At 33.3% G+C, this 14,429-nt stretch overlaps 1 protein-coding gene across 4 annotated transcripts; it reads left to right on the forward strand.

Moving 5' to 3' along the window:
• The first annotated feature begins 3,562 nt into the window (after positions 1-3,562).
• LOC113068917 (homeobox protein cut-like 2) lies at positions 3,563-14,072 on the forward strand. 4 transcript variants are annotated; one of them, XM_026241865.1, is made up of 12 exons: positions 3,563-3,677; positions 3,882-3,913; positions 4,987-5,152; positions 5,232-5,290; positions 5,370-5,409; positions 5,608-5,638; positions 6,748-7,158; positions 9,582-9,665; positions 9,809-10,291; positions 11,635-11,829; positions 12,453-12,710; positions 13,743-14,072. In XM_026241865.1, the coding sequence occupies exons 1-11, from the start codon at positions 3,675-3,677 to the stop codon at positions 12,470-12,472; spliced, it is 1,524 nt and encodes a 507-aa protein (XP_026097650.1). In that variant the 5' UTR covers positions 3,563-3,674; the 3' UTR covers positions 12,473-12,710; positions 13,743-14,072. The 4 variants fall into 4 exon arrangements, with proteins under 4 accessions (XP_026097650.1, XP_026097659.1, XP_026097641.1 ...); XM_026241874.1 differs by having other exon boundaries at positions 11,635-11,823; XM_026241856.1 differs by lacking the exons at positions 12,453-12,710; positions 13,743-14,072 and having other exon boundaries at positions 11,635-11,937.
• Positions 14,073-14,429: the final 357 nt, after the last annotated feature.

The following is a 14,429-nucleotide window of genomic DNA, read 5'->3' on the forward strand; positions in this document are numbered from 1 at the left end:
TGTTTTCATCTTCCATTAATTAAATTTCATGCTCTCACACATTGCACAAACAAATATTTATTTACTTTGCACTTAAGTGTTAACACCTGAAAATAGATCTAGATGTTATTGATATCAAGATTTTAAGCTGTTTTTTTTTATTTAATGTGTTAAGATGCTGGAGAACAAGAATGTGTGAAACAAATTTAAAAAAAAATGCAACAAATCATGATTTGGTGAAAACAAAGCATTACAGTGGCACATATTTACTAATGCAATGAACCTAGTATTCTTTCAGAGACAGGAACACAATAACAGCATGTTACTGTTCATGCATTTCTGGTATAATCCTGTTTATTGTCTTCAAATATAGAGCGTTTACTCCAACAGCAAGTCCCAGATAACATGAAAAGATTTATCCATGTCATGGATCAACTTCTTGAAGGCTCTGAGGAAATAAATAATCTTGTCAATTGTACTTCAAAATAAAAACTTGCAATATCAACTCATATTTATCTTCTAATTACACAAAGTGACAATCAATACGGCTTCTGTTCAAATGCATGAAATCAAAATAATAATCATACAAAAATGATGGATGGATCCTTTCATCGAAGCCATCTATGAGATCGGTATACTGCTTCAGTTTCTCCAGGATCCGGCGAATGGCTTCAACAAAGTTCCTTTAGGATTCAAAAGCCGAAAAGAGAGATAAGTCACATATATAAAACAGGGATGGGAATTTGAGGAACATACATGTCTTTGCATATTTCTATTTACAAATAAACAGATCTTTCCTCTTACTTTGGCGCGTCTTCAAGCTGCTTTCGAGAAAATACGTTACTTTTCAATAACTCGTTATTAGTGATGTTACTCAAATGAATCCATTTGCTGTAAAATAAACAATTTCTGAATTATTATGTGATTGTTATCCGTTTAACAGACAGTTTACAAGATTTCCAGACAGGAACTGGATATATATATAAAAACTAAAGAGGATAAAAGGGCATTTCTTACCTCTCTATTAGCTGGCTTTCAGTCTCATTTCTTGCTGTGAGAATAGGGTTCCAGAACTCTAGAAATACTCTCCTGATTACTCTGTAGCAAACAAACAATAGTTATGAAGAGTATAAATGCATAATATTCGCCTTCTAGATTAATTTATCAAAATAAATACAACTTATTGTTACTGAACTGGTTCAAACTGATTGTCATTAAGGTTTTATACTTAATGGTTTTACCGCAAAGGCAGTAACAGTTGGATTTCCTTGCTATTCTTGATCTCCTTATCAGCGATAAAAGCAAGTGAAAACAAAATTAAAACAGGAAAGCTCTCAATAGTGCTGTGAGTGTCCCAACGTCTGTGACAGAAATGAGCAAAACATAAAAAGTCTTAATAGTTTCATATTTACATAGTAAACAAATATAAACGTCTCAGACATGTTTTATGTTTCTTACCTGGGTTTATCATTCCCTTCAAGAATAAGGGCTATTTTGTTAAATCTGAGAAGAAACCTGTTGATCTCAGAAATCCCAAAGCCAAGCTTCGTCAGTTTTTCGTATACAGGAAGAGAGTATATAACAGCGCTTTTGACCACAGCCCTGAGAAACATACAGTGTATGTATGTATATTTACCTTTAATCAGTCAATTAATATTGCTTTAGCTATTAACTTCTGACAGCTGTTTATGAAAAATATCTCAGTTTTTTGTCATTCATCTTAAAACAACGAATGAACTTTTTTTGAGACATGCAAATAAAATCTAAAGCATCAGACATGTGGTTACATATTCAGTGACTATAAATAATGTGATGTTTTACTTTCACTTAAAAATGTGATTTACCAGTTGGACTGATTGAATCTGTCCAAACCAATAGTTGCATTTCCAAGCCGATAATATTCCTGAGATGCATAGAATTCACCAAAATAAAATTCAGTCACTCTTAAAAATGTGGATTAGTTCAGGAAACATCCAGAACAGTTCTCCGTGCTTTATTTTCGTTGGCAATATTACTGAGAATGTTTCTAAAATGTTATTAAATTTTTATTATATATATATATATATATATATATATATATAAAAAATAAAAAAAAATTTGAAAATAGAATAAATCACTATATGTATAGGCTACAGCTAAAAAATAAATAAATAAATAAATAAATAAATAAAGAATGGCAAAGTGACAAAAATTATTTTAAAGCCTTATATCTGTTGTTTGATTAATTTGTAACTATTTGTCCTTCTAGCTACTTTCATGTGATTTTCTTACTGCTTTTCCTATTTTATATATATTTTTAATTGTCCTTGTTTATTATTATATTTATTTTTTATGAAAGTTCTGTTTTTGCCCTTCATTGTTCTAAAGATTGCAATAAAAAAAAAGTTTTATTAGTTTATTAGTTTTTTATTGATGATTGAACAACAAATACATAAAAAATGGTACCAGCAAATACATAAAAATACAACAAATAAGAAAAGAAAGAAAAGTGAAAAAAGAAAGTGAGTGTCCCATACTCATCTATTACGCCCCAAACTCTATATGTCCCTTTCGTTCCCTAGACACGGGGTGTAATACCATCCAAGTGCCCACACACACACACACACACACACACACACACACACACACACACACACACACACACACACACACACATTTTATTTTATTTCCCGTGAATATAGTTATATAAAGGTTTGGGTTCTGGGTCTTTCTTAATATTCCTCCGGCTGTGCTTCAAATCAATACTGTGTCCTGTGAGCTTCAGATCAATCATCAGGATCAATAAACCAATAGTGACAGTCAATATGTCATCTGTAACCCTCCTCATCCTCATTACAACAGCCGTTTCAGCTGGGCTTCAGATTTCATCATGAATTTTGCATGGGATCATAAACTGACTATTGGATATGAAAAATGTAATATAAAATATGAATTATGTTTTAAATGGAATACTGAACACTACACACTATATAATAATACAAGTGACAGTGTGCAACATCAAACGCTAGCAACAAACAACAGAATGTATCAATCAGATTTTTGTAAATGTTTGTTGTTGCATACTATTTTTTTTAAATCATCACATGACCTTATCACATGACCTCAGTGCATACTATACAGAGCATGAATATTAATATGATATACCTGTGGCAAAAATCATAATGTTATGCTACTATGCTAATATATATAATAATTGCACACGCAGTTTTATAAACATATGCAGTTGTTTTAGTATTACTGACATGTTAAACTATAGACGTAGTAGATAAAAGATTCATATTCTGAATCAGTTATTACTGAGTAATGTCTTTTTTTACATGGTTTTAGTTTACTATAACGACACTGGCAGTAATTGTGCATTTATACATTAATGTGTCTCACAAAAGGTCATTGAGAGGTGAAACTGAAATAGTGAGCGTTTGCACACGCGTGCAGCTGAATGCATGTCTCCTCTCGACTGATTGATTGATTGATTGATGGATTGATTGATTGATTGATCGTGACTCCTCCCCATCAGCTGCTGTCTATAGATCTATTGATGGATTGATGGAGCTCTTTGTTTGCAGGGATTGATTGTCTGGATGAATGCGGCTGTGTTGTCCCTCCTCTCTTCTCTTCTCCTCGTCTCTGGTCTGATGTTAGTTTGCTGAAGCTCAGCGCTGCGTGGAAATACATTAAGATCAAGAGCACAACTGATGGTAAGAGCTGCTTCAGTTTCTCTCACACTGTTTATGTCTGTCTCTTTGATTACAGAGTCACTGCACGGGTGTGTGATGAATAACATGTACAGTATTCGTATCGGGAAACGTGCTGCTCACAGCTTTACCCCGTAGTAAACCAGGTTTTTCTGCTTGTTCAGTGGAGGTTTATCATCTTTCTATCTGCTTTCTTCATCTTTACAGGATCTGTGTGTGTTTCCTGCAGCATCACCACCGTAAGACTTTTATCATAACGACTTTAGTCTTGCTCAAACGTGAGAATTAATACCTAGAAATGTAAACATACTAAATAGAAACATAAATTTACTAAATATATAAGTAAATATTTCTGTAAATGCACTTAATATATTGCTATTACTTAATATATCTAAATATACTATGCATATTACTAAATATAAATGTGCTAAATATACATAAATGTAAATACTAATGTAAATGAACTAAATTATTTGCAAAATATTCTATAAAATATAAATTAACTAAATATATCACTAAATATAAATTTACTAAATATAAATGTAGATATAAAATGTACAAAATATACTATTACTTGTACATAAACAGAAATTAACAAAACGTACTACTGAATATAAATGAAATAAAGACATTTAAATGTAAATATACTAAATAATTACTGAAAATAAAAGTAAATTCTTATGTATAATACTAAATATAATTATAAATGTGCTAAATATACATAAATGAAATGTAAATAATTTTGAATGCAAATAAACTAAATTATTTGCTAAATATAGGATATACAATTATACACTAAATATACTACTGAATATATTGCTAAATATCAAATGTAAAAATAAAATTACATATCAATAAATATAAATGCAAATGTATACTACTGAATATAAATTAAATAAATGACTGTAAATGTAATAAATATATTATAACATAAATATACCAAGCTTATTACTAAATATAAATGTGCTAAATATATATAAAATGTAAATATGAATGTAAATAAACTAAATGATTTGCAAATTATAAAGTGTACAAAATATACTACTAAATATAAATAGCAAATGTATTGCAAAATATAATACTAATTTGCTAAACACACAATTAAATATACATATAAAATGTAAACACTGAATATATTGCTAAATATCAAATGTACTAAATATACTATAACATGAAAATAAATATAAATGTAAAAGTATACTACTGAATATGAATGAAATAAATATGAATATAAATATACTACTAAATAATAATGCATTAAATCAAGATTGAAAAGGTTTTTTTTTTTTTTGTTCTTTGAACTGATTTGTAGCTCTGCTGATGTGGAAACGATGGTTGTGATGACACATCGTGACGTTCAGCGTCTGAAACAGGAAGTGCGACGACTTCAGAGTCTGCTGCAGGAAGTCCAGAAGCGAGCAGCCAATCACGTCGCTCTGCTGCAACAGCAACTGGCCAATAAAGCACAGCATATAGAGGTAGAAATATACAGAGGTATTGATTATTAAAGGAACAGTTGACTCGTTTACTCACACTGACATCTCGTCCGTTCCTTAGAGACTCCAGACAAAGCTACAATCCCAGCAGGACTATGACAAGATCAAAGCTGAGCTCAGGTATTACATAAATATATTCTCTCCTCGTGTAATATACAGTGATATAACATTACAAACGTCTCTTTATTGTGACTTTCAGGACTCTTCGAGCACAGATGCAAACTACTGATGTCGTGTCGGTAAGAGAAACATGATTTTCACTCACTTTTCTTCTTATTTACTGTATTTATATTGCAGAAATATTAATAGTATGCAAGCATGCCATTCTGAATTCAGTCAGCTGAACTAAGGCGTTTGTTGGCAGCGCCACCTACTGATGAAAAATTATTGTCATTCACTTACAATAGTTATTTGACTGGTGTTTGATTCTCTCTCAGGTGTCTCTCAGGAGCGTTTCTGCTGATAACGGTGAGTGCTTCATTCAAATAATACATTATTTATTCTAATTTCAATTGTAAAAAAATTTGTGCCGATTTTTTTTTTTTTTTTTCATTCTAAATTATTCCATTTATTTTTGGTAAGTATTATTTTAATTGTATTTATTTTAAAATGTATTCTAATTTTAATTTTTCAAATAAAATATCAGATTTTTTTTTATTTTTTTTTGTAGATTAAATGTTTGAATTATTCTAATTAATTTGAATTTATTTCAAATAAAATAATTCAGCTTTTTGGTAAGTGTTTATTTTTTTATAATTTATTCTAATTCAATTAGATTTTTAGTCTTTAATCTTGTTTTTATATAAAAATTATTTCTTCTAATTTATTCAAAATACAGCACTTTTCAGATTTCTGCTAGGTGTTTTTGTTTTGATTTGTTCTGATTTAAAAATGTATACAAATTTTATAAAATATATAGCGTTTTTAATAAGTGTTTTTGTGTTTAATTACAATGTATTTTTGGTAAGAATGTTATTTAATAATAATAAAATTTATAATAATAATAAAACATTTCACCCTTTTACTTATCTTATTTTGATTTTTTTATATTTTATTTTAAAACGCATTATAGTTTTACATTTTGGGAGAAAAAAACCAAGTTAGTAAGTACGTCCAATTTATTTCAAATAATATATTTAAGATTTTTAAGTGTGTGTTTTATTGATGATTTATTGCATTATTATTTTTTCTAGTCTATTTAAAATAAGACAGTTTAGCTTTATAATTTATTTTAAATTATGTATTCACATTTTAATTTATTTTAAAAAATCTGATTTTACAGTGTTTTTTTTTTCTTAATTCATTTTAAAATTATGTGCTTATTTCATTACATTTTTATTTTCATGAACTCACAAACCCGAGTTTTGAGAAAGCCTGGTGTAAGTGTCACAATATACAGTCTAATCCGGCCTTAAAAACACACAAAATCCACATAATACAGTCTAATCCACATTGAAAGAGAAAACAGAATGAAAATCTATTTCTTTATTTTACAAAAGCACGCTAAATGATGTGTATTAGCAATGCTGTTATGTTGCTGTATGTCTGATCTGTTGATACCTTTGCTCATTGATCAGATCTTGTGATCCAGACGGAAACAACAAAGTTTCATCACTCCATTGGGAAAGAAGAAGCACTGAATGAGTCGTCCTCTTCTTCATCACCCTCATCTCCAAGCCTCCAGAGCTTCGTTAAAGAAGAGACAGACCCCTGTGGAGATGTGGAGTCTGAGGATGGAGATGAGCTTGACACGGCTGGATTAGCTCAGCAGGTCAGAGAGGCTCTTCAGCGGCTGAACATCGGTCAGCGGGTGTTCGGTCACTATGTGCTCGGTCTCTCTCAGGGAACCGTCAGTGATATACTGGCCCGACCCAAACCCTGGAGCAAACTGACCAACAGAGGAAGAGAACCCTTCCTGAGAATGAAGCACTTCCTGTCAGACCAGCACAGCATCCGGACACTCAGCCACATCCAGGAGAGACTGAGAGGTGAGAGGATGGATGGATGGATGGATGGAAGAAATGAGGAATGGAAGGATGGATGGATGGATGGAAAGGTAAATGGAAGGATGGATGGATGATGGATGGATGAAAGGAAAGATGATTGGAAGTATGGATGGAAGGAAAAATGGTTATATGGATGAATGGAAGGATGGATGGATGGATGGATGGATGGATGGATGGATGGAAAGATGATTGGAAGGATGGATGGAAGGAAAAATGGTTAGATTGATGAATGGAAGGATGGATGGATGGATGGATGGAAGGAAAGATGATTGGAAGGATGGATGGAAGGAAAAATGGTTAGATTGATGAATGGAAGGATGGATGGATGGATGGATGGAAAGATGATTGGAAGGATGGATGGAAGGAAAAATGGTTAGATGGATGAATGGAAGAATGGATGGATGGATGGAAGGAAAGATGATTGGAAGGATGGATGGAAGGAAAAATGGTTAGATGGATGAATGGAAGGATGGATGGATGGAAGGAAAGATGATTGGAAGGATGGATGGAAGGAAAAATGGTTAGATGGATGAATGGAAGGATGGATGGATGGATGGATGGAAGGAAAGATGGTTGGATGGATGAATGGATGGATGGATAAAAGGAAAGATGATTGGAAGTATGCATGGAAGGAAAAATGGTTAGATGGATGAATGGAAGGATGGATGGATGGATGGATGGAAGGAAAGATGTTTGGAAGGATGGATGGAAGGAAAAATGGTTGGAAGGATGAATGGAAGGATGGATGGATGGATGGATGGAAGGAAGGAAGGAAGGAAGGAAAGATGATTGGAAGGATGGATGGAAGGAAAAATGGTTAGATGGATGAATTGAAGGATGGATGGATGGATGGATGGAAGGAAAGATGATTGGAAGGATGGATGGAAGGGAAAATGGTTAGATGGATGAATGGAAGGATGGATGGATGGAAGGAAAGATGATTGGAAGGATGGATGGATGGATGGAAGGAAAGATGGTTGGATGGATGAATGGATGGATGGATAAAAGGAAAGATGATTGGAAGTATGCATGGAAGGAAAAATGGTTAGATGGATGAATGGAAGGATGGATGGATGGATGGATGGAAGGAAAGATGATTGGAATGATGGATGGAAGGAAAAATGGTTGGAAGGATGAATGGAAGGATGGATGGAAGGAAGGAAGGAAAGATGATTGGAAGGATGGATGGAAGGAAAAATGGTTGGAAGGATGAATGGAAGGGTGGATGGATGGATGGAAGGAAGGAAGGAAAGATGATTGGAAGGATGGATGGAAGGAAAAATGGTTAGATGGATGAATGGAAACATGGATGGATGGATGGAAGGAAAATGGTTAGGTGGATGAATGAAAGGATGGATGGAAAGGTAAATGGAAGGATTGATGGATGATGGATGGATGGAAGGAAAGATGATTGGAAGGATGGATGGATGGAAGGAAGGAAGGAAGGGTGGATGGAAAAGTGGATGGATGGATGGATGGATGGATGGTAGGATAAATGGAATGATGGAAAGATGTTAGATGGATGAATGGAAGGATGGATGGATGATGGATGGATGGAGGGAAGGGAAGATGTTAGATGGATGAATGGAAGGATGGATGGAAAGGTAAATGGAAGGATGGAAGGATGAATGCATGGAAGGAAAGATGAATGGGAGGATGGATGGATGGAAGGAAAGATGAATGGGAGGATGGATGGATGGATGGATGGATGGAAGGAAAGATGAATGGGAGGATGGATGGATGAAAGGAAGGAAGAGTCTATGGAAAGGTGGATGGATGATGGATGGATGGATGGAAGGAAGGAAGAGTCGATGGAAAGGTGGATGGATGGATGGATGAATGACAAATGGAATGATGGAAAGATGGTTAGATGGATAAATGGAAGGATGGATGGATGATGGATGGATGAAAGGAAGGAAAGATGTTAGATGGATGAATGGAAGGATTAATGGATGGATGGGTGGATGGATGGATGGATGGAAGAAAAGAAGGAAGGAAGGAATGATGGATAGATGAAGAAATGGATAAATGGAATTGTGATGCAATATTGATATTCATGGATAGAACTTAGAAAATGTACTTCTTTTAAACAGTTTCTTTGAAAACAGATAATATCTTAGAGTCAATATCTCCTGTAGTTATATTTCTCAGGTAAATTCCTCATTTTCAAGACAGTTAGTTTAGTTATTTGGAAAATATGTTTTCTTTCTTGCTTGCTTTCTTGTACCAAAATAGTTTGTTGTATTAAAGTAATGAAACAGATGGGGGTATTTTTGATATAATGAATAAACTATTATATAGTATTATTATTATTCACACATATATACATATATATACACATTTTACTTACCAAATAAAAAAATACAAATGTAGTCTTGTCATCTAGTTTGTTCTTGTCTGTGAAGGCGTCTTCGTCCCGTGGGTTGGTGCTGCAGACGTGAGCTCAGACGACGTGATCAGGAACATTCTGGATCAGAGTCGTCGAGAGAGTCAGTGCAGACTCACATCTCACTTTAACAACATTTAACAGAGAGTTTTAAAGCGGATTTCCATCCATTCATGTATTGACAGTCCTAGTGTTTCATGGCATGTGTTTGTAGGGATTCTCACAGCTTGAGTGTCTTTGTTTCAGTGCTGGATGATGATGATGATGATGATGATGATGATGAAGGCAGCAGATCTCAGGCATCAGACGACGTGATCAGGAACATCCTGCAGCAGGCCAAACACGAGATGCATACGACGAACGACTCGAGTGAAGCAGCGCTCCAGGAAGAAGAAGAAGAAGAAGAAGAAGAGGATGATGGGACACTGGAGCCCAGCGTTCAGTCCCCGGCTGATTTTGTCCAAAGCATCATCCAGAAGGTCAAATGTGAACTGGATGAAGATACTGACCCCTCCGTTTCTCCGTCCTCCGTGAGCCGCTCGTCCCAGACACTTCCTGTGGATCCGGATCAGAGAACTCAGGTCTTTAACGGGTCAAAGGTGAAGACGGAGCCGCGTCAGAGACCTCGCTCCTGTCCCATCAGCAGCAGCTGTGAGCTTCAGTCTCTGGATCTGGACACCTTCAGCATCACGCAGAGGGTCAAAGAAGCTCTCACAGTCAACAACATCGGTTTGTGTTCATGCATATAAAGCAAATGAGGACCTGAGATCAGACATCAATGATTCCTCGGATCATAACCGATCTAATGCATCGTTTTCATCTGCTGGAGCAGAACACAAGTGAAAAAATCCCACAGATAAAAGCAGGAACCTAAACCGTATCTAGAGACCAGAAGCAGTGTTGTTATTGTTATCTAAAAATACTAGTTTTAAAAATCAGTATTTTCAGTCATTTAAAATAAACCTCCAATCAAGTATAAATATTCGATTTTTTTTTTTTTTAAGTTTGCATTTTGATTTTAATTTTAAAGTTCTAGTAAGTTAGCTTTTTTTTTTATGTCTGTATATTTTATTTATTTATCTCAGTTTTAGTTCAACTTAATTGTGTTGCAAGGCAACTTTTTTTAGATTTTATATTATTTCATCTTTTTTTTCCAAGTCATTATTTATTTTTTATTTTTTAAATCACGACTTGAAATAAAATTATTTTACTGAAATAAATAAATTTAAGTAAAATTTAAATAGACATATAAATAAATTAGAGCTATATAGATATAAAGCTAATAAATTAAAGCTAAATAAATATTACAATATATTTTTTTATAAAATAAACAAACAAAATTACTATAAAAATAAAGGCTAATTTAAAGAGTAGGTCATATGGTATTTTAAAGTGTCCTAATATTATGTTTAAATGCATCTTATTTGTTTTCTCAGAATATCCATTAAATATTAGAGTACGCTCTTCTGTGTCCACCGCTCCACAAGGATGCACTGTTTTCTTTCAAATCATATCTTTTCAAATATCTTTATTAATCATGCACTTTTTTTTTAATTTAAGGATAGCTACGTTATAAACTGCAAAAGAGATATTTTTTTCCAAAAACCTACATGACTTGCTCTTTAAAATATTAAAATACTTTCACTTAATGGATATAATCTATCTAAAGAAAACAGTCAGAAAAAAATATAATATAAATCTTAATTCTACTTGTAATGTACCAAAAATTTTACATTTACATAAAAAAATAAAATTACATTTATCAATTCATTTAAAGAACGTAAAAGTAAATCCTGATCCGCCAAAGTATTTCTTTTAATTCAGTATGACTGAATAATAATCTTTTGGAGACTAAATGGTAAACAATGAGATTAAAGTTTACTAAGAAAGTTCCTTTTGGTAAATTATTAACTATGAAATTATATTTCTAATATTATATTTTTGAAGAAAATTGTTAGAAAAAAATATAATCCCCATCAATGGGCATGAAATGTACCATTTGACGTATAATCTGAATGTTTAAGTGTATTTGTGTTTAATAGTGCCGCTCTTGATTGCTGTTGTTCTGGCAGGTCAGCGCGTGTTCGGCGAAGAGGTTTTGGGTCTAACACAAAGCTCTGTGTCTGAACTGCTGTCGCACCCCAAACCCTGGACTAAACTCAGTCTGAAGGGGAAGGAGAACTTCATTCGGATGCATCTGTGGCTCCAAGACCCTCAAAACATCCAGAAGCTCAACGCTATGAAGAAGATGGACCAGAGAGGTCAATGTGTGTTTGATTTACTCGTCCTCAGTCCATCAGGAGTTTGTGTCTTCAACAGATTTGGAGAAATGTAGCATTGCACCACTTCCTCGCCAATGGATGTGAATGGGTGCCGTCAGAATGAGAGTCTGATAAAAACATCACAAAAATCCACAGTCCATCAGTGAACATCTGGAGAAGACGAAATAAGGAACAAATCCAGCGTTAAGAAGATTTTAGAGAGTCTATAATCCATAATAACACTTCCTCCGGTGAAAGATCTCTCACATGTGTTTAAACACTGCTTGATCTGTGCAGATTTCTCTCCTGATTCAGACCAGAACACTTTTTCACTGGAGGAAGCGTTATTATGGATTATAGACTCTATAAAACTTCTTAACACTGGATTTTTTTCATCTTTTGTCTTCTCCAGATGTTCACTAATGGACTGTGGATTATTGTGATGTTTTTATCAGACTATCATTCTGACGGCACCCATTCACTGAAGAGCATCCATTGATGAGAGACTAATGCAATGCTACATTTCTCCAAACCTGATGAAGAAGCACACTCGGGTGACTTGAGGGTAAGGATATCTCCTACACATCTTTGGTGCACTGTTTCTTTAAACGTCGTCTGTTCTTTCGCAGCTCGTCTCAAAGTGCTCTGATGGGATCAGACTGTGAGTCACACAGGACGTTAGACGCCAGAGGACGCTGGGTTTGTGATCATTGGGGACGGTGTGAGGTGGTGAAGAGGCCGCGTGTCATCTTTAGCGCTCAGGAGAGAGAAGCACTGATAGCGGTGTATCAGACAGAGCCGTATCCGTCTCCACACACCATCGAGAGACTCGCAGCACAGCTAGGCCTCCACTCCAGCACCGTCAGCAACTGGTTCTACAACTACAGGTCCGTATCAATGACCACGAGATGAGGGAAAGATAAGAATTAAATTAAAATAAATTAAAATAAATTAATGTGAAATAAAAGTGCATTTTGGGAAGCAATGTGCACAGTTTTCAACATTTCTGTCGATGGATGTTTACAGTATTTCACCAGAATACGTTAGACATAATAAAAGTTAAGGATTTATACCACAAATATAAATGTTTTTGCAACATGCAGTGCAGACAAAATAATTATTAAACCTATTACTATCAAATATTCCTTTTTTACATGACAGTACAATTACTAATTAATTTAATTTCATGATTTTTTATAATTGGTTAAAACAATAATATTCTAATATTTTAAGATAATTATTATGATTTTAAATAATCAATATTTTTATTGCCTATATAATCTATAAGGTGTGTATGTATGGTACAGTATGTATATACAAACAATATAAAATCTAATAAAATATAAAACATTCATATAGACAAGTAATAAAAATTGTTTATATATATATATATATATATATATATATATATATATATATATATATATATATATATATATAAGATGCATGCACCATATTATTTGAAATTATATATTTAATGTATAAATATTTCACATTTGTCTCTCTCTCTCTCTCTCTCTCTCTCACACACACACACAAACACACACACATATATAAAATCTAAAAAATATATGCAATTAAATATTTTATATAAAATATAGAAAAATATATTAAATTAATATACTGAGAAATTAAACATAATAAAAAATAATTATAAAATAAACAATCAATATAAAACACTAAAAATTATAATTAACCAAGAACGTGATTCAAGGGTTTTAGCTCATAATAATGTTTGGGGATCTTAGATCTAGATAAACTAAAACAAAACCCTGTTTTTGGTGCAAAAACAAAATAAATGAAGTTCAAGGCAAATAATGTATATTGTATGTACTTGAGCAAGTAAAGATATCAAATGGATGTTATATAAGCTCTTTAAACTCACACAAAAGAATAAATGTAATTCTCTCTGTGAACAGGTCCAGAAGCAGACGAGATGGCGTTTCAGAACCGGTACAAACCAGAACATTTCAGAATCCGGTCGGTTCTGGTCCGGTTTCAGCCAGTTCAGTCCGAATCAAACCGGAGCCCAGTGACGGACAGATGGAGGAGGACACAGATCACGTCTTCACCAGTGTGAAGAGAGAGAAAGAGCTGTGAGATCAACACAGACAGATCTCAGGAACTCTAAATCTGAACACTACACCCTTTCAGTCTGTCTTTTTTTTTTTTTTTTTTTTAAGCATGATTCATTTACGATTCAGTGAAAAAGTAAACACTGTTTGGCCAGATTTTTATTTTTTATTTTTTTTTGTATGACTGATGAATAATTGCTGGTTGTATATATGTTTGATATCTACTTGTGTACGCTCATTTAAATTCAGTTTGGTTTGGAGACTAAATGGTTAACAATGAAAGTTTGCTAATAAATGTGAGTCTCTTTTGGCTACTGATGGTGAAGTTTTTTATTAAAATAATCTACAATATGCTGAAAGTGATTTAACTCAAGACCTAAAAACAAAACAAAATGTTTACATAAATGTACACTTAAGGGAATGGAAATATCAGCCCAATTATTATAATAATATAAGAATTATTAGAAATTATTATAAATCTTACAAAAAATATTTTAAAATTCTGAAAGTTGTTTAAAAGAACACTGCATT

This window comes from Carassius auratus, chromosome 5, assembly GCF_003368295.1.
Source record: "Carassius auratus strain Wakin chromosome 5, ASM336829v1, whole genome shotgun sequence".
NCBI lineage: Eukaryota > Metazoa > Chordata > Actinopteri > Cypriniformes > Cyprinidae > Carassius > Carassius auratus.

What these genes read in the sequence shown, in the direction of transcription:
- LOC113068917 (XM_026241856.1), top strand. An exon ending in GAGCGTTTCTGCTGATAACG is followed by an intron (nt 5,639 to 6,747) that starts GTGAGTGCTTCA and finishes CTCATTGATCAG; the next exon opens with ATCTTGTGATCCAGACGGAA. An exon ending in GGATCAGAGTCGTCGAGAGA is followed by an intron (nt 9,666 to 9,808) that starts GTCAGTGCAGAC and finishes TCTTTGTTTCAG; the next exon opens with TGCTGGATGATGATGATGAT.